Here is a 25,519-nt window from a genome sequence, read left to right as displayed (position 1 = left end):
TTGAAGGGATGCGGAAAGTTCAGATTTCCCCGCAACACATCCAATGCAGATATGGAATATTCGGCATGTCCTTGTAAGAGCTGCAAGGGTTTTCTGCCCAACATTCCCTCCTGGTTGCGATTTCACAGAAGGTTCATTGACGCGGTGGAACAGTATATAAATGATGTCATTCAACTGCAGAGCACCGTGCATCGTAAACTGACGACTTGAAAATTCGACGGAATGGATGTAGAAGCTGACTGCACTTACGGTACTATTTGGGGCTAGAATTGGCCAGATTTTCGAGACCACGATTCTCGGAACGGTGGATTGGGTGTTGGACGTTGGACTTCTGTCTTCCAAGTCCGTTCAACACAGGTTCAACACGGTGACGCAGAAGAGTGTTTTCGCTTCAACAAGTCTGAAATTATTGGGGAGTCCAGTAACACTGGTATCTTAATGACCGTATCTTGTATATATGTAGAGTCCCTTGTCATCTTATCGGGAAGACTAGTGAAACGTGTCAGACCCGTCGACCAGGTTGATCGGGTTTTATGTCAATAGGAATCCTTTGCCAAGCAAACCACGACATGAGCATGAACCAAACACATGAGTTGAACGTATCTCTAGAGCAGCATCTTCTGCAAGTTCTTAACCCTCTTCCCACTATCCTACCCGACGACCTAGCTGCAGAATTGTCGACCTTCATATCCCCATCATCAAGCATCGTCATTCCCTACAACGTTCTCCTCAAGATATCCCAATGGTCTCGCTCACCAGCAGGCCTCAAAGCCCTGCAGAGCTCTTCCTTGGTTCCTCAGTCTTATTCCATGGTCTCTCTGCTCGCTGGCACGCGAACATCACCAGAGAAAAAGTTTCCTGCATACGTAGTAAATGATCCACAAGCAGAACGCCGGCGGGCAGCAGATGACAGGAAGGCAGTGTCTACAGTCGTTAATGGCATCCTCGGCGTCGCAGGAACCGGGTTTGCGACATGGTGGGCAAGTGAACATACAGGCCTGCGACTTGAATGGGTATGGAGCTTCCGCGGAGTGTTATTTGATGCTCATAAATGTCTATCCAGAGAGCATTGCTTGCAACATTTGCTGCTCTTGTCGTTGCCTTTGCAGAGGTCATTCTGTACATGATATGGGACTCTCGTCAATCAACCAAGAAAACAGATCGTGCTCCCCGCATAATATCGAGGGACAAGAAGCTACTGGAAGACTCGGACAAGACGGCTGATATAGAAGATACCACCGCAACTTCTTCCAGCACAGACCCTCATCACTCTACATTACGCCAACGCCAAATACAATCCGCTTCCATTCCTCACGAAAATTCGCCTCGAGTGACATGAGATATCCCGGCTCACTCCTATTTCAGCTGATGGGTGTAGTGCGACAGTACCTCACATGTCATCCTGTGAAGTTAACAGTGCCTCAGTATAAGCTGTAGCGCAAATAGCCAATAATGCGTAGAAATCCTACGTGCTAAAGAGACCTGTGTACCTGTAAGTGGAAAGTCGGCTGTGTCTCAAAAGAAATCCATCTGGTCCAGATCAAAAGGAATCATGCGCGTGGTACGTGCCATGGGAAGTCGCGACATGGAAGCCACGATGCTGTGGAGTATGACGAATCTGCCGAGAGTTGTACAGCACCAGCGCGGCGGTATCAGCCCTTCTTTGCCTTTCTCTTTCTATTCCCCGTGCCAGTACTTGCGCCAGAGGTAGGCGGTAATTCAACAGTGCCTCCAGCGGCTTCGGCCCCTGCGCCGTCCTCCTGCTCGATCTTCGCCCGAGCTTCCAAGAAGAACATGACGTCCCTGACCTGATCCTGGAGCTCAGCGATTTTGGCCTGATACTCTTGACGCTGCGTCTCCGATTGTGCACTCGTCTCCTTCATTTTGGTTAGATTCCTCAAAAGGCCCTCGCTGACGGCCTTCTCTTCCTTCAATTCTTTTTCAAACTTCCTCGCAAGCTCTGCAATGCGTTCCGCTTTCTTCTCTGCCTTGAGCTTGTCCTTGTACACCTCGTTTAGTTTCTCTTCCTCTTCCTGACGCCGTTGTGCTTCACGTTCCTTCGCTTCCGCCCTGTCCTTTTCTAGGTCTCGACCTAGCTTTTCTACCAAGTTTCGTAGCTCGTTCACCTGTGTCTTCAACTCAGTTGTTTGATCCTCGTAAAACGAACGCTGCGAATCCAACTGCGACGTAAGCAGATAGGAGTACTCGATTCCAATCGCCTCGATCTTCTCCGCGCTGAGCGAATCTGCATGACTTGGACCCAACGTGCCATCGTCTCGAGAGTTGACGCCCATCGAGGATGCAGCGGAAGGAAGCTCGACAAGTTTGCCATCCGCTTTGTTCTGAATGAGGCGGTGCACGTAGCCATCGCCCGCGTAGTCCCAGACACGTTGCGTTTCAAGTTCGAGGGCATAGAGATGGGTTGTCTTCTCGTAATGAGCATGTGCGTGAGCACGGCCGTAGCGCCCGCAGCCAATATTGCCGCATATCAGGCAGATCCACAAGTTTGTGGTGGAGGAACAGTCAGCGCACGTAGAAAGGGAGGGGGTAGCAGTATTTGCAAATGGAATGGGTCGTGAACGCGAGGTGGACGAGGTGGGATGTGAGGAGAGAAGAGTCTGCGAATAGCGACAGACGGGACATCTAGTGATAATCATAAGTTGCTAATGGGGAATTTCTATGGAAAGTAGCGTACCGACTGTCGCCCCATTTACTGAGACACATGCAGTGGAATGTATGTGAGCAAGGGACTGTGATGAGACCAGTAATAGCCGAATCCATCCTTTCCAGACATACGGGGCAAGTCGGCAGTTCATAGACTGACTGAGGCACTCGTGCAACGGTAGAGGGGGAAGGAGAGGAGTCGGGATCTATCTCGACAGATAGAACACGGACAATATGACACGTCTCAGGCTGCATTAACACTCAGTATCGAGCTGAAGGTAATGTCAAACCACCTACGTCCATAGAATTGAACGGTTTGCCGTTGAATGCTTCTGCAAATTCAATTGATTGATCGGCTTCCCGAAACTTGATGACGGCGATAGAACGATTCGGGGAAGAATCTCTGAAAGCATCCCGTAAGTTCAGGACGTATATTATAGCTTTTGGGAGTGCACACCGGATAAGACGAAGGTGAGCCATACCCTCCGCAGCGGGCGCCACAAAAGCTAGGAAGTCCGAAGGTGTCATCCAAGCAGGAACTGCCAATACACCAAGCATGAAGCCATCTTCTGGAGTGGTCTCGCTTGTAATTGCGGTAGATGGTCCATTAGACTCATCCACACCGTTCTGTCGCCGTTCGTTACACTGGCGGTACACGTGAACCGTGCCCTCGGGCAAATTCGTCGAACCAGACTTCGTTGTCGTATTAGGTATGAACTCTGCTGTCGAGGGACCTGAAAACAGACGGTTTGAACTCTCGTTCGCGAAATATGTCATTACTCGCACCTCGCCCTGGTTCCTTCTCTTTGCCAGCGTACATAGTAGAACTCTTACTCTCGAAATCAATCCAATCGAGTCTTATTTGACCAAATCTGTAATCCTTGTGAGCTGGGTTGAATAAAGCGTTCCTCCTGGCAGTTGATTTGGGCCGATGTAATGGTAAGCGTTGAAAGAAGGCCTTCGGGATGAATGTATCGATAGAGTCGGGTTGTGAGTCAATCTTACTGTGTAGCGCAATTCGGATGTGACAGCTATTTATCATGTTGAGGGCTGTCGAGATGAGCACATTGATGTCGGATATGTAAGTCACCGTTGCAGCGCTAGCGCTCAGCGAGTCTGCGCCGGCCAGCTTCGGAGTGTCGCGGACATAACTCTTCTCCACTCAACACCCAAACAAAGTTTGTTCCTCATTCAAATGTCCGACCAATATTCGCTCAACGTCCGCTTTTGCGAGATTTGTGCTGGATTCCTCAGTGAGGGCGGTAAGGACAGTGTCCCATCCTTGACCAGAGCGCTTGATACGATCGCTAGTGATCTTGCAAGAAATGAGGATCTGAGGTGAGATCGGAACCTATCTCGTATGAGAACTCAATAATTGCCTGCCCGCCGAAAATGCAGAATTCGGATGGGGTCGGATGGTCCTTCGATATGGCCGTCCCTCCAACAGTTATGGAATTTTCTTGCGGACTATCCCTCAGCGGACGCCGATGTCCCAGCCTTGCGCATCCTCGTAATAAGCGTCGCTAGATTCACCAGGAATCTCGTCGCAAGCGTTGCAGAAAACCAACGGAACGCATTGTGAGTAAAACATATTATCGGGTGGTAATATCCTAACGGCCGAGCGAGTTTCAAGTGGAGTCGAGCCGGCTCTCCGACGTATTCTGCATCTATACAGCTCCTGGTCTGCGATTCAAATCACGGACTGTAAGTCGCCCATTCTTCCAAGACACATCTCGACTCAAATCAGATACTCGCATCTACAGCTTTTCCGGCTACTAGGATGGCAGTCCAAGCCCTTTCAAACATCGTTACCACCAATGAGGATCTCACGTCTCGCCTTTGGAAGACTTATCTTTCCCTGCCCGAGGAACAGGTGGTTCTAATGTAAGCCTCTACAGCTACTTGCTGAGCGAAGACATTGATTTTTCTTTGGAACAAATTCAGTCGCTTGCTCGGCTCCCCTGACCCTAAAACTATCCTATCACTCTTGATACTTATGGTTAATTGCATTCACAATAGTGCTCAGCGTCGGTACGTAACATCTCGCGAGGACTGCTTAGCCTTGACACATTCCCTTTAAACTTAGTTCTTTACTCACGAGATCACGTGTGGGAGCCCGAATCTGTATAACACTTTTGGACCGCATGGTCTCATTACACGATGCGGAGGAATCAAGTGACGGCGCAAAGGCGTTTGACTACGGGTAACTGCAACTGGTGTATTGTGAAACTTCATAACGCCTTTCTTGAATAGGTATCATTTATTTGCCCACTTGTTTGACGGCGGCTTTGCACCAGACCTATACAATTCCCTGTCTGTGTAAGTCTGGTACTCTTATTCCGCGCAGAAAAAAGTACTCATGCTCTGCGGCAGTGAAGGGGAAGTAATTGCGCCGCATCAAACTACTCTTCTCAAACTGCTCGATTCGTACCTGCAGTCATCGAAAATGTGTCCTATACATTGTGATATGTGCCCTATGTTGTCGGAGATTTTTTTCTGCCTCTCGTCATATTCTCAGTCAGCGATCAGACGAGCTATCAAACCCAGCAATTCGGAGCCTTTGGAAGGTACCAACGAACACCCACAAGAACTTGATTTATTGCTGCCGAAAACGTGCGAGGCACTCGTATTAGCAGTTCAATGTATCGTGAAGATTTCATTGCTATCCGAGGAGCAACGGACAATGGATACGTCCGCTGAAGATTTACGAGCGACCTTCCGAGACGCTACCTCAACCGACGGTCAAGGCACAGCTGAGAGCATCATAGGCAAGTCGCGGCTGTCAAACTAAATTAGAAATATCATCCGACTATTTTTGTCCAGAACTTTTACGCCTCCTTGACGCGTTTCTTCCACGTATTTACTTTGGAAAGGCTGTCATACAACCTGTGACGGATCGAACTATCCCATCGTCGGCCGCGGAACCCAGTGGATTCTCTTATCTAAAACGAGACCTTGTGCGTTTGGTCGGGGTGCTTTGCCATCGAGATGCGATATTTCAGGACCGCATTCGAGTATGTGGGGGTATTGCCGTTATTATGAATATGTGTGTTGTGGACGAGCGCAACCCATGTACGTCAACTTTTTGGTGAGACCTCACGAGATTTCTAGACTTTGGATCTCTAGACCTTCGAGAACATGCTATATTAACACTTCGGAATCTGTTGGACGGCAACAAGGAAAACCAGGACGAAATCAACAGCATTCAACCATCGGGGTATTGGGATGAAGCAGGAGTACTGCATGAGAAGGTTGGAGCTACCCTTAGATAGATTTGATGAACATATGTCAAGTGTCAGGCCGCGTGTACTTCTACATAGAACAACAAGGAATGGACACGGGTGCTGACCAAACTCGTTATTCCTCTTCATCGTCGTCGAGCGCCATCGTTCTCTTTTTCCGTGCGCCAGATCCGGCTTTCCGAACCCTATGCTCCTCCTCCTCTTCCTCGCTTTCGATGTCCATGTCTTGGTCATCATCTTCCTCTGCGCCATCTTCCCCTCCTTCTGTCGTGGCTCTGTCGTTTCCGGAGTCTTGGTGTTTCCGTTTCCGGTCATCTTGCTGCCGCTGGATAATTTTAGCATCAAGCTGATCAAGCGGATCCTCTTCCTCTGCATCTCGGTGTTTCCGTTTTTTCCTTGGCTTGACCTCTCCATCAAACTCCGCATCATCGTCTGACTCGTCCGCGACCACGAAATCATCCTCTTGGTATTCGCCGGGACCCCTTTTCCTCTGTTCATCTGCCTTTCTTTTGGAAGCACCAATATCATCGTCGTCCTCTGAACCTTCATACTCCGGTTCCTCTTCATCCTCCGACCAGATATCGTGTCCCTGTCTTTTCCTCGATTGACTGTACCTCTTTTTATGAACACCAAGTCCAGAATCGTCAGTTTTCTTTTTGGATTTCCGAGCCGATTGCCTCATCAACTCCATCTTCTCGCGCTCAGGGTCCATGGTTGGATCAGGCGCCATACGTAGTCGCGCCACTTTGTTATGTTTCTGACCAACCGCGCGCACCAGCATACGATGCGTTTCAGACTGCATGCCCGTCGGTCGCAGTGTCATGTACCCCGTGACGACAGTTTCCGCTTGGAGCACCTCTGATCGTTTGTGTTGTGCGACCAGATATGTTAGACCTTGAGATCTCGAGCTAGGAAGCATGTTTTGTGATGCTGCTGGCTGGCTTTGTGATGCCTGTGACGGCTGAGTGCCTCCTAATGATTGACGTACGACACCGCCGGACGTGTCGACGGTTTTGGTGATATCAAACAGTTCCTTGCCTAATCGTAGGCTGAGAGAACCATCAGACCAACGGATCACGCGACTGTTTGATTGTCTTTTCTGTAGAAAGAGATCAGGCAACCCGTGACTTGCGTGACTTGAACATACATAACTTACATCTTGACCAAATTCATCTTTGGTCCACCGCCAGCGTACGGTATTTTCGACTTTGAGCTTGATAGACATGCTCTTCTCGCGAACGTTCTCATTGTGTTGGTTATCATCTTCATCGTGTTCGGGACCGATGTATGTGTCCGGGTGAAACGGCTTTGAATCCATTTTGACAAACGTTGGCATTCTAATTGCCCAGTGCTATGAAAATACAGCTTTTAGCTTACAGTCATGGTAACGAGACAATGTTACATACATCCCCATCTGAGCTCTTTGGAACCGGAATGTTGGGAATGCGAACGTCAGCCTCTCGGACCTGTTCAACGACAATACCAGGCTCTTCAGGCTCTAGATATTCCAGTGCTTGGCGGTGTTCTTTCTCCGTCTGTGAGAGATCATCCGACTCGAAACCTGATTCAGCAGGGGTAACGGCAGGGGCACTAGGATGATGGCAGTTGTATTCTTCAGCAGACATGATACGCGTACATGTAGCCTTTACTTACCTGTCTGATTTCGCATCTACAACGTCATGCTTTTCGTCTGCATCATTTCCAAAGAGATCTTCCATTTCCTCGTCTTGGACCCTTTCTTCAAGCACTCCAGAAATGGTCGCGGCGTCTTCTTCCTCCTTCAGAAGAACGTCACTGCTTGGGGCATTCATGTCCACGTCTTGGTCAGTGAACCCTCCTGGGTTGGCAGGTGGGACGTGGTTGTAGCTTGCGGGCTGATCTAGGGCACCGGCAAGGGATGACATTTGGGCTCCGTTTGAGTCTGACTTTGTTAGACTTGTCCCGTTGATCTCCTTGTGGCAGTTGAACTTGAGCTTTACATAACCTTGTTCTGAAAAAGGAAATCGGGCTATTGGCAGTAAGTACCTGGTGGCAGTACTTGGCAATCTTGAGCAAAGGTAAACATATCCATAGTCCTATCCTCACGTTCGAACAAGGAATACCGCTTCAATGAATCATCTTATTATCTTCCAGTCTCCAAAACAAGATGATTCAAAAATATGCCTGGCACAGACATCTGGGGCACGACGCGGGGCAGTTCAAGTGCTGTGCCATCACGCCGCACCAGGCCGCACCGTGACACTGGAGAGAATTAATATCATTGGTGCCGCGGAGGCGGTTCTCTAGCCATTCTGCCATGTTTGTGACAAACCATCTTATTTTGGTGACCACCCGCAGCCATGCCTTGGTTGCCGTTCCTATATGCTCCGCGCCTTTGACCTATCTCAAATGCCACTGTCACTTGGCCATTCATAGCCAGCCATGGGCTTGCCCATTTCCGTGTGGATGTTTCGTTTAGAAATCACGTTCTCCAGCGCGCTTGATGACTGATCAGAGACACAAAATTTAATTTCGCCTTGATAATTCTCCAGAGATAATATGTCCTGACCCGTGTCTTTTGTAGGATCAGTATACTTGCGATTGTACTATACAGTGGTAATTGGGTTTGTCCCTTTTCTCTTACTACGTCTTACCAGGCAGATGTCGTTATTCCGACGATCTCTTTAGAACGGGCGCTCCAGCCGCTCCAATCGGCCACCCCCCTTGGCTTGCCTGCACAGCAACATACAGCTTGTTGTATCATCTGTCTCCTATGTCATCCGGTATAAATTAGAAATGCCCATCCAATTTTCAATTTCGTTCTGATACCTACCTTATCCGCCAACCTCCCCATGAGTGACGCACCCCCATTCAACAGTTTCCCCGGCATTTGCAGCCCGGAAGATGATATCCAGTTCGACGCAGTGTGGGATGGCGTGGATTTCGGGCAGCAGCAACAACAACCGCCAAGGTCTTCCTACCCTTTTGTTCCTGTATGTGCATTTTCGTATGGTCGTCGCCTTGCTCACCACCGAAATATATAGCAACCCAGTCAACTAAATGCGTATAGCTACCTAGGTCACGACTTCTCTAACCAGTTGCAGTTCGAGTATAGTGTACCGTTCCCTGCAACGCATCCAAGTGATCCCAGGAATGGGCTTCCTCGAATTGAAACGAAAGCTCTTGGTCCGCCACCGCGGTTACAGATAGTATCTGATCCGTCTTCTTCAACAACTTCAGCTGGGTCTATGATGCCTCAGACCCCCTACAACACATGGGTAGCGGATAATCGTCTTCAGGTCCTTGTACCTTCAGGAACTCCATCATCTCCATCCGGCGCATTTTCATACTCTGCATCTCCCACAGTATGTTTCGGTGACCCAATCACACTGATCATTAACAACCGATGTGTCAGAATCCGAAGGGCCTGTCCCCTATCCCTTCCCCAATGTCACCCCATTCGCCCGCTGCCTTTGGTAGCTCTGACGAGGGGTCTTTTTTACAAGCTCTTGACGATGATGAGGTTTGTACTAAATCATGCGATTGATTGATGCACACGTTGTTAAACACTGGATGGATGCAGGAAGACGCGCCTCAACCAATGGAACATATCCTAAAGTGGAGGTCCATTCGAGAACAAGCAGTCATCGCCACAGGAACCGATGTCTACATCCCTCAGATTATATACCAACCATACACAGAGGCGGATCGTGTCCGCTACATCCAGAAAGCTGACCTCAAGGAACCAATCATCTTTATGACAGCACATCCCAATCAGTGGGGCATACCACTTGATGATGCCATCAAAGCTAAGATGAAAGACCTTCTCGATAAAGATGACAGCATGTTTGAGGACTGTGGGCCCTCAGTGTCCATCAGGCTTCAGGTATCCTCATTTCTCGCTGGCTCGATTGTTTCCTCATATGCACTCCTTCAGTGGCCCGGATACCGCTCGTGGACCAAGCAGATCCCTACGATGGACTTTAAAAGTCCAAAGGGTCCGATCACAAGAGCTAAATTGGCTAAAAACATCGCCAACTGCGTCAAGCGATTCATCGAAGTGCGCCCTACAGTCATTGTGTATCATCTGTAACTCATATCTCCCGTTCGTTTCAGGAAAAGGAGAAAGAAGCGCATGGAGATGGAAGCAGACCGCCGGTGGAGAGTTGGAAACCGCTACATCAGGATGGAGGACCTTATCTTGGTGTCCCTGCACCACATTTCCAAGGGCAGCTGGCAACCTCAGCTGCGTCTACGCACTACTATGAGTGACCTTCAACTCCGCCGCACGCTTCCGCCTTCCAGCGCATAGACTCACAGATGTGCGGACCAGTCCTCAATGCTCAGTTTCAATGCAAACTATGTCGAATACCCTGGATGACACTTGGATGTCACCATACCCGCCGGTTCCGCGTCGGCCTTTGAAACTCACTTCATTTCTCTATCTCATTGGAAACGTGCTCTGTGCTTTTCGAAATGCTTTCTCAAAATGTGCTGGTCATTTTATGAAGTGTCACGTCATAGAACATGAGAGATACGCTCTGCACGAGCGTCTCACTGCTGTTAGATTTATCCCTTTTTAACGCCGGGCTTTCAGGTTTCCATTCTTCAATCGCCCTGCTGCGCTGTTTGCTGTTTGCTGTGTAGCGTTCTGCTCCGCTCTACATAGGCTTTAGTCGGTCTTTTCGTGCTGCTTTCTGGCAATTTCGATAGCCATGGACATTCATATTGTAACCTTTCATCGTATATCCGTTCGTGGTCCCACCCGAGGGACTACATGTATAGTGAAATGACTCGTTAACGTTTGGTTAACATTGCCAGATTCCCCTTGATGACTCGGTACGCCGCCACGTATTATTGAATGCTTGGATACCTACATACTAGGCTACGTACGCTGGGCCGAAATCTTGTAGTCTCCCAGTTATAAGATAATGACGTCTTTCTAGATTCTACGTTTGTTCACGCGTTTGATGATGTAATTATAAGCTGCAAAGTTACGATCTGGTATTGAGAACACCGTTTCCGTATCAGCATCAAGTGATGGTAGGATTGAACCCACCCCGTTGTGGTCATCGGAAGTGTCAAACCGAGGAGACTCCGGAGCGGCCCGCCCGTCGGACGGTGATTCCGAGACCCCGCTAGTAAGCGAGGAGCGACCTAGAGCTAGACCTGGAGGAGACCGCAGTACAGCTTGGCAGATATTTCTGGTGCGTTTCAAGTTTGCTGTGTTTGTTTGCTCTTTGTCCACTGAACAGATTTATCCTGCTCAGCTGGACCGCCACAGTATAATCAATCAAACTGGCTCCTGTGCTCGTAGTCGATCGATGCATCGATCTATGATGTGACCATTCTGTCGTCTCAATAATTCTCGATGACCATTGGCATCTCGCGCGCTGGCTCCAAACAGGTTCAAATCATTCTCACCCGCCAACGCACATCCTCGGTACTTAACCTCCTGCAAGGCTCCAAAGCTAATCTCCCCATAGATAAATATCAATGAAGATGGTCGTTCCTTCATACTCCAATGCGCCCCTTTCATCCTTCCCACTCTCTGCATCGGTGTAAGGGTGGCGATTCTAATGCAAAACCGATGCAAAACGCACTACGCTAAATCCATCATGCGGTTGCAGTTGATGGCATCTGTGTCAGAGTCATCGATCTGAATTAAAGATTTTCCACGCCGGCCAGATACATTGTATCACATTGTTGATAGTTGATCATTTGGTTTTGCTGATGCGAATCTACCATAAGAACCCTCGATTTCACAACTGTGTCACTACCTAACTATATCTTTGTTCACCATACTGTTGCTAGATTATTGCTAAACCTCCATGATGAGTGAGACCCCCCCATTTGACAGCTTCCCCAGCATTTGCAACCCAGAAGATGATACCCATGGTGTACCATGTCCTCCAAGTTCAACGCATCCAGGTGATCCTAGGAATGGGCTTCCTCGAATCGAAACGAGGGCTCTTGGTCTACCGCCGCGGTTGCAGATAGTATCTGATCCTTCAACAACTTCAGCAGGGTCAATGATACCGCTGAATCGCTATAACTGGATGGAAGACGGACTGAGTCGCCTTCAGGTTCATATACCTGGAAGAACATGTCCGTCCGGCACAGTCTCATACCCTACATTCTCTCACACCGTATGTCTCGATAAACTAATTACATGACTCATTGGCAATTGACGTATCAGAATCCGGAGCGCTTGTCCCCTATTCCCTTCCCAATGTTGCCCTGGCATTCACTTATTGCTTTGGGCGGCGCTGACGAGGCGTGTTCTGTTGATGATGAGGTTTGTCTCAATTCATGCAATCGATGCATACGTTGTTAAAATGTGGATGGATACAGGGAGATGCACAGCCAATGGAACATGTCCGGAAGTGGACGTCCATTCGCGAGCAAGCGGTCATCGCCACAGGAACCAATGTCTACATCCCTCAGACAATATACCAACCATTCACAGAGGCAGATCGTGTCCGCTACATAGAGAAAGCCGGCCTCAAGGAACCCATCATCTTTATGACAGCACATCCCGACCAGTGGGGCATACCACTCGAGGATGCACTGAAAGCCAAGATGGAAGATCTTCTCGATAAATATGACAGCATGTTTGAGGACTGTGGGCCCTCAGTGTCCATCAGGCTTCAGGTATCCTAATTTCTCGCTGACTCGATTGTTTCCTCATATGCACTCCTTCAGTGGCCTGGATACCGCTCGTGGACCAAGCAGATCCCTACGATGGACTTTAAAAGTCCAAAAGGTCCTATCACAAGAGCTAAATTGGCTAAAAACATCGCCAACTGCGTCAAGCGATTCATCGAAGTGCGCCCTACAGTCATTGTGTATCATCTATAATTGACATCTCCCGTTCGTTTCAGGAAAAGGAGAAAGAGCGCATGGAGATGGAAGCAGACCGCCGGTGGAGAGTTGGAAACCGTTACATCAAAGTGGAGGACCTTATCTTGGTGTCCCTGCACCACATTTCTAGTGGCAGCTGGCAACCTCAGCTACGTCTACGCACTCCTCTGAGTCAAATTCAACTTCGCCGCACACCTCACGTTCTGCCTCCCAGCGCATAGACTTACAGAGGTACGGACGATTCCTCAATTCCAGTCGTGTTACAGAAGCCACCTGCATGTCATCATGCCTGTCGGTTTCGCTCAGCCCATGATACTCGCTTCACTTCTCTACTATCTCGTTGGAAACGTGCTCTTTGTTTTTCGATATGTTTATGCGCTGGTCGTTCTATGGAGTATCACGTATAGAAGCAGGAGATGTGCACTTTGCGCGAGCTTCTTACGGCTGTTAGATTGACGACGTCCGGGCCTTCAGGTTGTCAATGTCACTTTAGCGCCAGACTTTTTTTCATCCTACTTCATTCTTGTCCGTTGAAGCGGTTGGCATTCCATGCTATATGGTATTTTATTCATTTATTGTCCGTGGTGTGGTGTGGGTCCGTCATGACTGGATCAAAATTTACAGTGTCTGGACGTTAAAGCTATCTGATCTCTCCCAACAGGACACACATCTTGTCTCTTTTAAAAAAGCCATTTGAAGTGAGATGCAGCCTTTACATAGTTAAATTTGCTTCACGACATCTTGTCGTTTGCTGTGTAGTGTCCCCTTCCTCTTAGAAGGCTTACTCAGTCTTTTCATGCTTCCTATCGATGATTCAATTCCGATAGTCATGGCTCCGTCATTCCGCCAAATGATATCTTGTGTCGATCTTGTATATCACCCAAGGATCAGGACTGCATGCAAATTGCGCGGGTTACGTTGGGTTACGTCACCAGACTCGGATTGGACTCATTAGAGTCCCGTCGATGACTCGGTACCTCAGTACTATGTACCACTCGGGGCTCGGATTCTTACGAGCAACGAGCGGTGACTGCCGCATCTCTTCATGCACATGGGTGAAAATCCATTTAGGCATGGAAACAGATTGCCATTTGATTATCAGAACTGTCTTCGAAGTTCATCTAGGCCAGACCGGAAATTCTCTGTCGAGTCCCTCCGACCTCGAGATGTTTGAGCGGGATGTAACCTGTTTAAAGAAGGTATCATGTACAAAATAATATCCGCGGAGGTAACAATAAGGGTAAGGCTGCTCTTTGCTCAACTATATTGCAGGAACTTCATTTGGGCATCACACAAATGGCGCCCAATGGTACTATTTGATTTCAATGATCCGCTTACTGGGAACACTGGCCCAGGTGCAGCTTAATACCATTAATAGATTCATACCCGTTGTGGGGTTGAAAGACATTTGAGCCGCAAGCTCCTTGTCAACTCACATGCCACCATATCGTCGACCCTATTCCAGTGACACTTGGAACGACTATGGGACACTGCCTTGCCAACTGTCATCTTCCTGAGGCTCTCCTTTATCTTTTGCCACGTATGCAGGGAACTTATTCTTCAATTTTCTGGTGACATCTTGTTCAGCGACCCGAGGGATCATAGAATAAGACTGGGGATCCAGCGAAGAGTTCCCTCCGATGGGTCAAAGCAAGCCTACTGACATCAATGCTCTCGTAAATTATGCTCGTAAGTGAGAAAGTTGTACTTTGCGTGTTTCACGAATTGACTCGGAGCTAACTGTTATCTAGAGTCATCTCCCCAGGCAGATCCTGGAATAGCTGCGCTGGCCAGCTATCAACTGCGGTCTCAAAGGTATGTATGACATCGGGCTGACGGCGCATCCGGCACACCACAAGCTGTGGAAATACAGCAACTTGTCCTTGACGGCCTTCCAAGGAGAGCAACTATGTGATCTATCGGTGTAGTGATTTTCAAAGCCGGATTTGGCATACCTCATTTTCGGCATATAAGTCCACCGATGAGGTTCATAAAGGACTGCAGGAGTGAATGCCAGACGTACAGTATCTATCATTTATGTCCTTCAACGACATCTCTACCTTGTCTTTTAACAACCTCTCTATGCCCAAAGAATCCAGATTATTGAACAGCAGCACAATGATGTGGGGGGCTTCGATGGACGATCCGACTGCTCGTGCGCTGCCTGATAATGTCAGTTACCACTCTTTCTTGAAATATCAGAATTTCAAACTCCTCATCCTCGAAGTCATCATACTCTGCAGGATTCCTGGAACTATCGCTAGGGCCTCCATCGGAACCCCCACTCGCTTGGGATATCTCGTCGACCTTCATTAGCACTATCGACAATCAGATCACACTAGCAATGTGGGATGTCGAAGAGCAGCGGATGGATTCATTTACAAACTCCAATACAGGTATGCGGTTGATAGAGATGGTGAGTGCTTCGTTTGTTGGCGACTCGGTTATAACCCAATTTTTTTAGCCGTTCCAAGCTGAGCAAACGCCGCCTCCTTCTGGCTCCCCGGATAGTGCATGCGCAGACTCTGGGAACTATCTCGGCGAGATGGGCCAGTCTCTTCCTCTAGAAGGCCGAGTGAGTTTTGTGTCATGTGTGATTCTGTGAGCTCTTACCCGGATTCCACGAGGATACCGGGGCTAGCAGTGACTTGAACCTCGAGAAACCCGATGACGCATGGAAGAGGGTTCTCCAGCTTGCCATCGTCGCAGCTGGAACTGCTACTTTCGTTCCTCAAGCTCTATATCAGCCGCGAGGAGAAACAGATCGAGAGAAGTACGTATACACGGCAAACTTATCCCCGCCTATCTTGTTCTACGCGGACAAGCCCTTTGAGTTGGGTATAGCCCTGAAAGAGATTTTAACGACAAGTTCGAGACGTCTTATCGATAAGGACGACCTGGTGCTTGAAGGCGGTGGCCGATCTATCTCGGTGAGAATAGAGGTCAGCCGAGAACCTTGTGACCTAGGTGTTATGGACTGATCATGAGCTTGAATAATAGTGGCCTGGCTATCCTTCCTGGAGTTGTCAGCTCGCTACCAGGGACTATCGCAAGACACCAGGCCCCATCACCAAAGCAAGACTTGCAAAGAACCTTGCAACCTGCATCCGCAGATTCGTTAAAGTAACGCGTGTTTCTTCGTTCTCTCTGTCCGCAAATGCCAATCATTTCCTTTGGTGATTTTTACAGAAAATGGCAACTCGCCGCATGGAATCTGACTCTGACCCCGTGTGGATGGTTGGTCCCCGTCACATAAATGTTGAAGATCTCATCCTTGTCAGTCTTCATCATGTGTCCCAAGGAAGTTGGCAGCCTCAGTTGCGACTTCAGATACGGGGTGCATCATCGAGTAGAGCTTAATGATCTTCAGGTTAGCCCCATTTTGCGTAGTGGGCAACCTAATTTCTCAGGCTGCTGGAGTTAATTTTCCCTCGAGACTCCGGCTGCCGAATCTTTCCATCTCTTATCTCTTCAAATCTCATGCCTCGTTGCCGTTTGTGACGGTCTGTGGCAGATTTCCTTGCGTCATTTTCTCGTTCCCAAACTTCCTTCATAAGTCAACGTGTTATCATGCTTTCTGTCATCTTATTTTCGTAACTATCCGATAAATTCTTACCCTACAAATTGTACAATCTGTTCGGCTACAAGAAGCTTTAGCCAAAATAGTAGCATGTCCAACATGTACAATAAAATCCCTTGCTATCACACCTCAGCATTCTTTTACGTTCTTGTACTTAACTTTGCAGGGACACCTTTTTGGTCATTAGCTTATTGTCCGCCACGTGTGCTGTACCTTCAGATGGCACGGTGGTCAACGGATGCGTTGGACAAGGTTGGACGTTTCTTATTCTTTGCTTAACAGGGAATCGATTGTTGTATGTACGACAATGGCCATGAATATTGACAAACTATCGTTCTGCGAGACGGAAACACTCATATAAGCCAGGGATATTTCTGATGCTACTGCCATATCCAAAGCGTCCCAAAGTCTCCCGGCCCATTGTCGAGCCTCTGTCTACTACCAGAGCCATCTCTCGTTCCTTTTGACTCTCCTGTATCACTTGCCTTCGTTTCAATATCCATATACTTTATCACTCCCTATTGATCATGAGTCGCGGAACAGTTGCCATCGCTGTCGTACAGCACCAAGTTATGATCATACAACTTGTACAAGGTACGTACTCACCGAAACTGCTCAAGAACCAGTTCCTTAGAAATTGCCTATGTAGCTGCCTCAGAATGCTCTCACAATCGTCGCGATCGATGGCTGGATGTATACACTTATACGCCATTTGGCGACCACCTTTTTCTGGCTTCGTCCGTTCCTCAGGCACGCATCGCCCCCTCAGACCTTCTTACCGTCTTTCCGTTCCGCACCGCCACTACGGACATGATTGAATTGCCTGCACAGGCATATCAGGAGTATCTCAAGCTCAAAGCCAAGCATCAGAAGAAGCAGGAGAACTTGTGGCGTGCCTGGAAGGCCAGGTTGCACTAAATATGGTCCCCCCTACGAAAGACGTCAATGTGTTTCGTACACCATGAGCCAGGGAAGACCAGACGAAATTGCTTGTATTTTTAACTCTATCATTTTCCCCCTGGAATGTAGCTGTACTAGATACCACCTCACACTGTAGCCTTAGTCCCTAAGTTGTATCTTGGTAGAATTTTAACGCGTCGCATCTCGTCCGTTCCGCGGAATACAACATATTATTATACTTATACTCAACCCGATATCGATAGTGGAATGAATAGAAAGCAAGAACAATACAGAAATGGTGTAGTAGCATACGGAAATAAAAATATCGATAAGTCGACCGCTGGCAGAGAAACAACTGCATTGATCTGCAGCTAAGCAGCGGGGGTGGCATCTGGGTCCCTAAACACCTATGGGCGCAAAGGCTCAGCGATAAGCCAGTGAAGAAAGCAGTGGGCGCACCTTCAAACTCCATATATCTCCCACTCTATCTCTGTCTTGGGAGTCCGCGGCTTCAGTCTCAGCTTCAACCTCTTCATCTAGCCGGTAGTCGGGAGAAGTCTGTAGCTTCAGTCCCTGCTCATTAGCAAGGTGCAATAGACATATGAAACAAAAGCTCGTGCTGATCTCTTCCATCTTCTCTTTTGGATACGATTTCTGCAGACCGGATATCACTGAACTAAAAACTCTATGTTCTGTAGGGTTAGTGAGAGGCTCGTCATCAACATCCTACGGGCAGGTGAGCAGGAAATGCGGGGCGATTAAAAAGAGACAAACCATCTCGTCGTCTTCTCCCTCATCCTTCGGTTGCCCGACCTTAATGTCCAAGCCTTTCCAGATGTTTTCTTTCAGCTTCCTCACGTCCACCCGTTTGGCACGCTTGGCATAGTTGACGAATTCTGGTCGGACCCGCCGCGTTTGACCTTGAGTGGCAGCCAAGAGGTCTTGCTCTCCAGCATCCTCCAGTGCTGCACCATCGCCATCAAAACCATCATCAAAGCCCGGACCATCATCATAGTCATTGTCGAAGAACTGAGTATTGAAGGGTATATTGGGCCCATCACCGTCTTGCGGAGCAACATGAGCTTAAAAAATATAAAACCTGGAGATACAACGTTCTCACTTTCATCATTTTCAGCTGCAGCACGATCTGCAGCTTGGTTCGCTGCGGCCTGTGCCCAAAACTGCTCGTCAACCTCCCCATCGCCGTTCTCATTGAACCTAACACGTTGACCACGCATCTTTAACTGAAGGTGCACAGACGTCAATCCATGTCTCTCATGAAAATGATTGCACGTACGGAGAATTTGGGCTTCAGGAAAAGGGTAACAAGTTGCCTGCTCGAGAAGTGCATGTCATCAGGAAGAGTATGTTCATCACGCTTCTCCTCCTTTGCTTTACGGCTGCCCCGACCCTTCTTGCCAGTCTTTGAACCTCCGTAGCTGGGCAAAGTGATACCAACCCCCCGCGTGACTTTTGCAAACATCTCATTTGCGATCGTCTTGATGTCTTTCTCAGCGGGCGTGAGGAAGTCGATCTTAAATGCTTCCTTCTTCTCTCGCCGGGCTTTGGGAGCGTCAGCCTCCGCTGTAGCGCAACTTCATCAGTACAGGTTATATGAATGACCTGAAGAACTCACGTTTCCGAACCACTTTTCTCAGCTTCCAGTGTTCAGGACCTGCCCAGTTTTTCATGAAGTTCTGATCAAAGTAACCCATGATTGCGTTTTCCCCATCTGCGTCTGTGACGCCCATCACACGATCTGGGTCATTGGGCGCGCGTCGTGGGTCGAAAGGAAGAAATGCGCCTCCTGGACGTCCCTCATGTCGTTGATCACTTTCTGCGCCGACCGATCCATTCTCGCCACCCCCATAGTCAGCTCCACCAAAAGCATCCCCACCATCATAATCGTCGTCGACAGCTTGGTCTCCCTTAAAGAAGTCCTGGCCTTCACCGTCCATGTCCACGGGTGCGTCATTCGCGCCATAGTCTCCGAAACCCGGATCGTTGGCGTCGTCATCATTATCGACTGTATCGTCACGGTAAAGAGAGTCGTCAAACGTGCGGTTACTGTCTTTGGCAAACGAGAAGGCGGCTAGTGAATGAGAGATCGCCTTATCCTCGAGAATCTCCATGTCAGGCAAAAATTGGCCTAGTATGATAGTGAGTATGTTTCACCCAAAAGAACTTTCAACATACTTCGTAGGTGACTGAGGTCCACATCTTCTTCCGGCTCCTCCTCATCTTCCTCATCATCTGCCACTCGGCCCATGGAATCACTCGCGTCAAAGACGACGCGCATGCCACCATCACTTCCAACCCCCAAACTGAGGTGATTCATGAGCAAACCCTGGGCGCCACCCTCGTCGAAATCTGCGCAAGTTTTACGGAAGAGGGGGTCAACGCGGAACTCGAGATCCAGCTTCTTGCTCCGAAGCTGTGAGGCATCCTTAGCAAGTGTCGAGTCGGGTCGGTGCGCTTTCTTCTTTTTCTTCACCTGCGTCGGGTCTTGACTATCAGGATTGTCGGACAAGGCTCCATCATCATCTGCGCCGACCATGCCTTCGTTGGCAAGGTTGCTGAGCAGTTTGCCTGTTTCCGTGCCCACGGAGTCGACGCGACTAGTCCAAATTTTAACGCAGCCATCAAGCGTACACGAAGCGCGCTGGAAGTTGATGGAATTATCGATGTTATTTCGGAGCAGCGACATGTCGTGGAAGTAATCGATCAGCGCGAAGTTCCATGAGTTCGCAGCGTTGATTTTCTGGTGATGACTATGATGAGCAGCAAGATCCAGATTCCACACTAATGAAACGCACATTGTCCGTCGCCATTTTCATCCATTCCTCAAAGTTGGAGCTCATGACGTCTAGGGGTACGTTAATGACAGGAGGAGGGGCCACAGAGTTGAGCTGCTGCTGCTTCTGCTTTGCTTGTGCAGCCTTGGAAGATTCTGCCTGATCTTGACGCTCCGTCGACGGCCCCGCTTCCGCGTTCTCTATGACAGCCAGCTTATTGCTCTTCCTCCGCCTGCGCTTCTCGGCAGCGTCGTCATTAATGTTAACCGCCCTTAGTGGAGCGCGTCCAGATTCAGAGTGTACATCATTCTCGCCGCCATATATATCGCTGATCCGTTTCTTGCTGCTCTGCCGGAGTGTCGGTCTTGGTGTATCTGGCTCGGTGTCACCACCTGAGTCCGAGCCATAATTCTCTGTATCTGCAATCCTGGCATGTCTAGGAATTCATTTTCTGTTGAATGATATATCGTCCGCCCTCGATGCTGTCTTGACAATGAGCTCGCTGTTAAACGTTTGGTTACCGGCGTTGGTGGTGTTCAACAAAAGGTGATCAGTTCATTCTGAAAGCACGTGACACACGCGCAAACGCGTCTTGTCACAGAGTCACACATCACAGTGCTTACATAAATACAAGGCTAATATATTCGAGGTTCCATTATGAATCGTACTTATCTCGTCGTAGGATATGCTGCTAATATGTGAGGACGCGACCATTTCGAGATATCAAAATAGCATAGCTACCTAGGCTGTCTTATCGTGCACCCTCTGCGATCGATGTCGCCTCGATGCTAGTACTTAGTACAATCCCATCACCTTTAACCCCGTGCCTGCAAAGGCCACTTAGATGCTCGGGCTTGGCCACACTCGTCTCGTCTTGAGGGAAATATTGCTTGCTATGGTATTAATCAAGTATTAATTATACAAGAGTGTGCTGAACAACCAAGCGAAATGAAAACATAACGATACAACGTTCACTACCACAGATCTCCATCAAACCGCTCGAGGACAGTGTTCGCATCTTCTACGTCCTTTTGCGCCTTCTTCCGCATGTAGAAGATGGGGCAGTCCTTGCTGGAACATAGCACATCCTGTCACCGCAATGTTAATGACAGTTGAAGTAACAGCAATTATAGCCTCACTTGATGCAAAGACCCCTGACAACGTTGACATTGCGTCCACAATCGCGAGAACCGTACTTGCAGTTCTGACGCACTCATGACCTGCTTTTGATATAGCTCCCCCATCTTTGGTCGACAGTTATTGCATACGGCACCGTCTCCAGCAAAGCATCAGTGAGACAGGATCAGAAACTTGTCTTTTGCAACTCACTCTTCACGCTGTTATTGGATCGCAATGGTGTTTTGCATCCGAGACATGTCACCGTCTTCACTGCGAACTTCATCAGACCACCAACCGTTGGCGTTGCAATTTGGATTGTCCTGGTGTGCGCGCCAGACACTGTCGAAGACATCAAAAAGACGACATCCATGCAACCACTGAAACGACTTACACAACGACGCTGCCTTCTCGCCCAGGATAGGTTCAAAAATTCTCATGAGAGGATTTGAAAGCTGGTTTTCAAGGTAGTATTTGGTGTCGATGGGAATGTTGTTCTCCAATACATAAAGGGGATCCTCAGATTTTTCGTACGCAGCAGCACCTATTCCCAAGTCAGCATGGAAGTATAATACTCAGCGCAGAATCCGACCTTTGATACCCTTTACAATCACGTAGGCGACACGGTCACCCAAGGCCGGTGCAGAACCTGACCATGGATATCAAGAAATATCTCAGAAAACCATATCAGTCACAAACCTGCGTCACGTTGCCGCATGCGCTCCGCCAACTCCACATGCGCTTGCTTCGCAGCATAATCTGCAGACGTTAGCACACGCCCATTTCTCGTTCAAGACTTACATACCTGCTTTTGCCAGAGCTTTTGTAATCACGAGCTGGGACATGTCGACCTTGTTCTGCAGAAGATCCGATATGATGCGCTTCGTGTACCTGGGAAAGTTGAGGAGGTAACCAAAAGACAAATGACGTGGACGTACTCCTCAGCTCCCTTGACATCGCGATCGATCAACATCTTATGCAGGCAAGTCTCGATGACCGTCGATACTAGCCGACAATTATCTCTTCGGACCGTCTGGATCCCGTGATTCAATATGCATGGTAACCACTACAGATAAAGACAAACCTCGATCCCCTTAGAGTCCATCTTGTCCCATTTGTCTGGCTTTGTCCAGTAAAGTCCGGCGTACCGCTTCTTGCTGATGAGAAGATACGGGTAGTAAACTTTCTCGAACTCAAGCTTGATAGGTCTGACGAATTTTGTCGTCACAAAATCTGCCGCCTCCGCTCCTGTGGAATAGTTCGAATCAGATGCAGCTCGGATCGCTCTTGGTACTAACCGAGAGTCATGACTTGTTCCAGTTCCGCCGGCCCAAACTTGACCATGACAGAGTCAGTGTCACCATAAATTACTTCGGCATTATGAGTGTGACCATTATTGATGGAGAATTCTGCTTCGACCTCCTACGAAGGGTCAATAAGTGGATGTTCGTTAGCGAACGGACTACAACTTGCCTGTTTAGTCGTCTCAATCATCTGACGCCCATATGCCGTCACACTGGAGGAAATAGGAAGGCAGGGCAACTTTCCAATCGTAGCACCAGTGAATCCATAAACAGAGTTGGCGCTGATCTGCAAGTAAATGAGATCAGAGGGCTACTGGACTAGATATATCCACGGCACCTTCAAGGCAAGCTGACGACCGTCCAGAACAGCACGCTTGGATGGATCCGTCTCCTTCTTGAGATCTGCCTTCGCTCGCTTACGAGCAGAGATCAAATCTTCCAGAACAGTAGGTAGTAGACCCTTTCGTTTTGCTGTGGTAGCGAAGAAATCTAGTCAAAAGGATTAGCCGGTTGGTCTTCAAGTTTCATACCCAACAACTCTAACGAACCATTATTGGGGGTCTGAATATAATCTACGTCCTTGACAAGCTGCAAGCGGTCAATGGTACTCTTTTCGAGGAGCGTCGTATAGCACAAGTTATGCGCCATCATGATAGACGGGTACAAGGAGCTAAAATCAAGAGTTGCAATCGGTGTGTCGTAGTAGCCTTTCTTCGGCTCGATGACAGTGGCACCTTCGTATTGCTCATCTGAGCCCTCACCCTTATGAACAGGAATGACATAGCCCTCCTCGTTGGCCTTGCGAAATAGCTGAGAGAGCACCTTAATGGACTGACCACGGGAAAGAAGGTAGTTGAACGGAACGCCTGTGACACGCGCCATCTCGGTGTAGTTGACGAAGCACATCAGTTTGTCCATCAGTCTCTGAGGAAGATATGCATCCTATAGCGACTGTGAGAACGACACAGACGACACAAAAAATCCTCATCACCTTCAAACAGTAAACGGCCAGCCGACGTCTGGACTCTGGAGTACCGTTCTGCAACTCCGTGATGACGGAGTGGTGCACATCCTCCTTTTGCTCACCGAGGAATTGTGCACAAACAGAGTTGAGAGTATAGCTACGTAGCTTGTGCTCACGCTGCATGAACTGCAGGACGTCAAGTTGTAGCCGCCCTTCTAATTCCGTGTCTTTAGAGTCGCGCTGACCGTACGCCTTTGACGAGAAGTGCGTTTCCTTCGTCTGAGTTTTGGAACCTTCAAGACAGAATAAGTCGCGTCCCATCACAGCGAGCAGAGGCGCGCACCCTTCACGCGACCAAGAAAAGGAAACTTAGTTGCCTTGAGATGCTTTGCTCGTTCCATGAGATAGGGAAAATCGAAGTTTGCGATGTTGTACCCGATGACAAGATCCGGGTCAACCTCTTCAATAAAGTCTCGCCAGGCCTGCAACATCTCTGCTTCGTCGTCAAACGACATAACTTGTGAGCCGACTATGTGTGAACACGTATTCAAAGTGAAGATATTGCGGATGAACGGCTTGGTCTCGCCTTAAAAGACTGCAATGAGCCGACACACATAAAGACTGTAGACCTCATACCTTGCCTCGTGACCATGTTAGCTATCTGGATGACCGGATCAACCTGTGCCTCAGGAAAGATGCCTTTGCGTCCAGCACACTCGATATCGAAACTCAGTACACGGAGAGGCGCAAATTTCTGCCAGTTGTCTTCCGGTGGATGCGAGATGAAGGAATCCCACCTAGTTCAAAATTTCAAACATCTAGACTGATGAGAATAACGGAGCAAAAATTACCTGACTTTAAGTTCGATCTGACATGTTGACTTCTTGTCTTTCTCGGGCACAAGTTTGTATTTCCCAGCGGGAATCTCAATCCAGTTCATGCCTACAACCTGCAAAAATGTCATTTCTGAGTTCTTGCGACCCGCGCATTCGTACCTTGGTATCGATCATGAAACGCAGGGTGTATACAATGTTACTCTCGAACGTTGAGCAAGGTTGTCCGGTGGGGAAAAAGTCTCGAAATCCGCATTCGCCCCTCTCGAACAAGCGTGTTGATCAAAGAATCATAAGTACGTGCAGGAACCGTCGGTGCAGAACGAAGACACTCATCTCGAATTTTTGGGAGATTTCTCGGTTCAGATATTGTAATTTTCATGAAAGGGATCCAGTCATCTCCACGGTATCCCCAAAGGCTGCGTCGCTTGACAATCTCTATTTGCCTCACGAAGCTGCCTTGAGCCTGTTTCTGTAGGCAAGTTCAGCCATGATATACCTCATGCGCCACCATGATACACACGTTCAACTGGTCCGCAAACGCGTCAATGTCTGATTCATCAAAGCCGCGAGGGACAGCGACATAGAAGTACGGAAGGAAACCAGTGACATATGCAAGGACGCTGTTTCCGTCCTACAAGATGATTTGAGAGCTGTGTGACGGTGAGTAAAAAGGAGGTACCTCGGTCACCCCAAACAACCTCAGTACAATAGACCCATTGCTGTAGTCCGTTGTCTCGTCGACATCAATCTGTTGAAATACTGCAAGGAGTCGCACCATAAGTTTGATGAGCGATAGGCGACGTATGTACATACCGACACTATCCCGCTTCTCATTTATGGGGGGAAGGCTCGGACGGGCCCAGCTATCAGCGCCACCCTCCGCAGCTACTCAAATCGTCAATGATTCAACTTTCTGAAGAGCTCGCCATGCCACACACCGACACCGGCACGCGCTCCGTCCTGGCTGAGTTGTTCCAATACGTCTGCAAAAGACGAATCCTGCGTTTTCTGGGAGTTGGATGGGCCTAGTTTGCGCCTTTTCGCAGCAGGCTCCGAGCTTACATCCGGCTTGGTGCTGTCAAAACATAGCATCTGAGTAAGGACGTTTGCAGTGTGACACGCTCTGATCCTCACCGCGTGCGCGCCACTGGCTGATTTTGCCGTGTAGAAATCATCGAGCCAACCATCGTCGCGTCTCAGAAGATGAGAGTACAACACACAACAACGTGTCGTGAGCGTGCCGAGTAACAGAAAATCTGGTGACTAGTGGACAAC

The 25,519-nt window shown here is 48.7% G+C and overlaps 10 protein-coding genes across 10 annotated transcripts; 6 read left to right on the top strand and 4 right to left on the bottom strand.

Annotated features, from left to right (window-relative positions):
• Positions 1-590: 590 nt before the first annotated feature.
• Positions 591-1,147, top strand: EDB91DRAFT_1014435 (uncharacterized protein; the record flags this gene model as incomplete). The annotated part of the gene is made up of 2 exons (XM_041312472.1): positions 591-1,013; positions 1,064-1,147. Coding segments are annotated over 2 exons (507 nt in total), but the record flags the coding sequence as incomplete, so codon positions are not given.
• Positions 1,148-1,652: 505 nt separating this feature from the next.
• On the bottom strand, positions 1,653-3,706 carry EDB91DRAFT_1048916 (uncharacterized protein; the record flags this gene model as incomplete). The annotated part of the gene is made up of 5 exons (XM_041313438.1): positions 1,653-2,643; positions 2,696-2,913; positions 2,962-3,067; positions 3,122-3,398; positions 3,451-3,706. 5 exons carry the CDS (start codon positions 3,704-3,706, stop codon positions 1,653-1,655), a joined length of 1,848 nt encoding a protein of 615 aa, XP_041179951.1.
• Positions 3,707-3,859: 153 nt separating this feature from the next.
• On the top strand, positions 3,860-5,936 carry EDB91DRAFT_1236123 (spinocerebellar ataxia type 10 protein domain-containing protein; the record flags this gene model as incomplete). Its single annotated transcript, XM_041321410.1, has 10 exons — positions 3,860-4,002; positions 4,063-4,242; positions 4,298-4,368; positions 4,428-4,548; positions 4,609-4,695; positions 4,751-4,867; positions 4,918-4,983; positions 5,038-5,405; positions 5,488-5,736; positions 5,791-5,936. 10 exons carry the CDS (start codon positions 3,860-3,862, stop codon positions 5,934-5,936), a joined length of 1,548 nt encoding a protein of 515 aa, XP_041179950.1.
• An 85-nt stretch (positions 5,937-6,021) lies between these two features.
• Positions 6,022-7,810, bottom strand: EDB91DRAFT_1328013 (Leo1-like protein-domain-containing protein; the record flags this gene model as incomplete). The annotated part of the gene is made up of 4 exons (XM_041325267.1): positions 6,022-7,005; positions 7,063-7,257; positions 7,313-7,496; positions 7,560-7,810. 4 exons carry the CDS (start codon positions 7,808-7,810, stop codon positions 6,022-6,024), a joined length of 1,614 nt encoding a protein of 537 aa, XP_041179949.1.
• Positions 7,811-9,486: 1,676 nt separating this feature from the next.
• Positions 9,487-10,197, top strand: EDB91DRAFT_1049172 (uncharacterized protein; the record flags this gene model as incomplete). The annotated part of the gene is made up of 3 exons (XM_041313454.1): positions 9,487-9,771; positions 9,823-9,957; positions 10,015-10,197. The coding sequence occupies 3 exons, from the start codon at positions 9,487-9,489 to the stop codon at positions 10,195-10,197; spliced, it is 603 nt and encodes a 200-aa protein (XP_041179948.1).
• A 2,057-nt stretch (positions 10,198-12,254) lies between these two features.
• EDB91DRAFT_1049303 (uncharacterized protein) lies at positions 12,255-12,970 on the top strand (the record flags this gene model as incomplete). The annotated part of the gene is made up of 3 exons (XM_041313459.1): positions 12,255-12,539; positions 12,591-12,713; positions 12,770-12,970. 3 exons carry the CDS (start codon positions 12,255-12,257, stop codon positions 12,968-12,970), a joined length of 609 nt encoding a protein of 202 aa, XP_041179947.1.
• A 1,419-nt stretch (positions 12,971-14,389) lies between these two features.
• Positions 14,390-16,607, top strand: EDB91DRAFT_1267299 (uncharacterized protein; the record flags this gene model as incomplete). The annotated part of the gene is made up of 8 exons (XM_041324514.1): positions 14,390-14,438; positions 14,501-14,564; positions 14,849-14,921; positions 14,977-15,165; positions 15,214-15,324; positions 15,377-15,691; positions 15,750-15,872; positions 15,939-16,607. 8 exons carry the CDS (start codon positions 14,390-14,392, stop codon positions 16,107-16,109), a joined length of 1,095 nt encoding a protein of 364 aa, XP_041179946.1. The 3' UTR covers positions 16,110-16,607.
• On the top strand, positions 16,608-17,321 carry EDB91DRAFT_109490 (uncharacterized protein). The gene is made up of 2 exons (XM_041316904.1): positions 16,608-16,923; positions 16,979-17,321. Exons 1-2 carry the CDS (start codon positions 16,857-16,859, stop codon positions 17,245-17,247), a joined length of 336 nt encoding a protein of 111 aa, XP_041179945.1. The 5' UTR covers positions 16,608-16,856; the 3' UTR covers positions 17,248-17,321.
• Positions 17,322-17,600: 279 nt separating this feature from the next.
• On the bottom strand, positions 17,601-20,738 carry EDB91DRAFT_1236119 (condensin complex subunit 2/barren; the record flags this gene model as incomplete). The annotated part of the gene is made up of 9 exons (XM_041321409.1): positions 17,601-17,636; positions 17,689-17,955; positions 18,004-18,293; positions 18,350-18,473; positions 18,527-18,813; positions 18,866-19,378; positions 19,426-19,990; positions 20,046-20,443; positions 20,648-20,738. 9 exons carry the CDS (start codon positions 20,736-20,738, stop codon positions 17,601-17,603), a joined length of 2,571 nt encoding a protein of 856 aa, XP_041179944.1.
• A 164-nt stretch (positions 20,739-20,902) lies between these two features.
• Positions 20,903-25,519, bottom strand: EDB91DRAFT_1118382 (DNA polymerase family B-domain-containing protein). Its single transcript, XM_041318086.1, has 24 exons — positions 25,379-25,519; positions 25,183-25,319; positions 25,058-25,129; positions 24,924-25,003; positions 24,765-24,875; positions 24,578-24,713; positions 24,404-24,516; positions 24,260-24,357; positions 24,045-24,205; positions 23,752-23,994; positions 23,436-23,701; positions 22,993-23,386; positions 22,782-22,933; positions 22,614-22,730; positions 22,439-22,562; positions 22,225-22,388; positions 22,079-22,173; positions 21,946-22,031; positions 21,840-21,899; positions 21,733-21,789; positions 21,535-21,684; positions 21,354-21,482; positions 21,164-21,300; positions 20,903-21,112 (listed from the first exon to the last, which is right to left on the bottom strand). Exons 1-24 carry the CDS (start codon positions 25,429-25,431, stop codon positions 20,999-21,001), a joined length of 3,249 nt encoding a protein of 1,082 aa, XP_041179943.1. The 5' UTR covers positions 25,432-25,519; the 3' UTR covers positions 20,903-20,998.

The sequence above is a fragment of the Suillus paluster genome (genome assembly GCF_016628075.1).
Source record: "Suillus paluster strain FC165 chromosome Unknown EDB91scaffold_12, whole genome shotgun sequence".
Classification (NCBI taxonomy): domain Eukaryota; kingdom Fungi; phylum Basidiomycota; class Agaricomycetes; order Boletales; family Suillaceae; genus Suillus; species Suillus paluster.
Note: the sequence above shows the minus strand (reverse complement) of the source record. Positions and strands in the feature narration are given on the sequence as shown.

What these genes read in the sequence shown, in the direction of transcription:
- EDB91DRAFT_109490 (XM_041316904.1), top strand. Translation starts at nt 16,857, where the DNA reads ATGAGTCGCGGAACAGTTGCCATCGCTGTCGTACAGCACCAAGTTATG. An exon ending in GATCATACAACTTGTACAAG is followed by an intron (nt 16,924 to 16,978) that starts GTACGTACTCAC and finishes TTGCCTATGTAG; the next exon opens with CTGCCTCAGAATGCTCTCAC.
- EDB91DRAFT_1118382 (XM_041318086.1), bottom strand. Translation starts at nt 25,431, where the DNA reads ATGGTTGGCTCGATGATTTCTACACGGCAAAATCAGCCAGTGGCGCGC. An exon ending in CGGAGCGCGTGCCGGTGTCG is followed by an intron (nt 25,130 to 25,182) that starts GTGTGTGGCATG and finishes CGATTTGAGTAG; the next exon opens with CTGCGGAGGGTGGCGCTGAT. An exon ending in CATGCGGCAACGTGACGCAG is followed by an intron (nt 21,790 to 21,839) that starts GTTTGTGACTGA and finishes ATCCATGGTCAG; the next exon opens with GTTCTGCACCGGCCTTGGGT.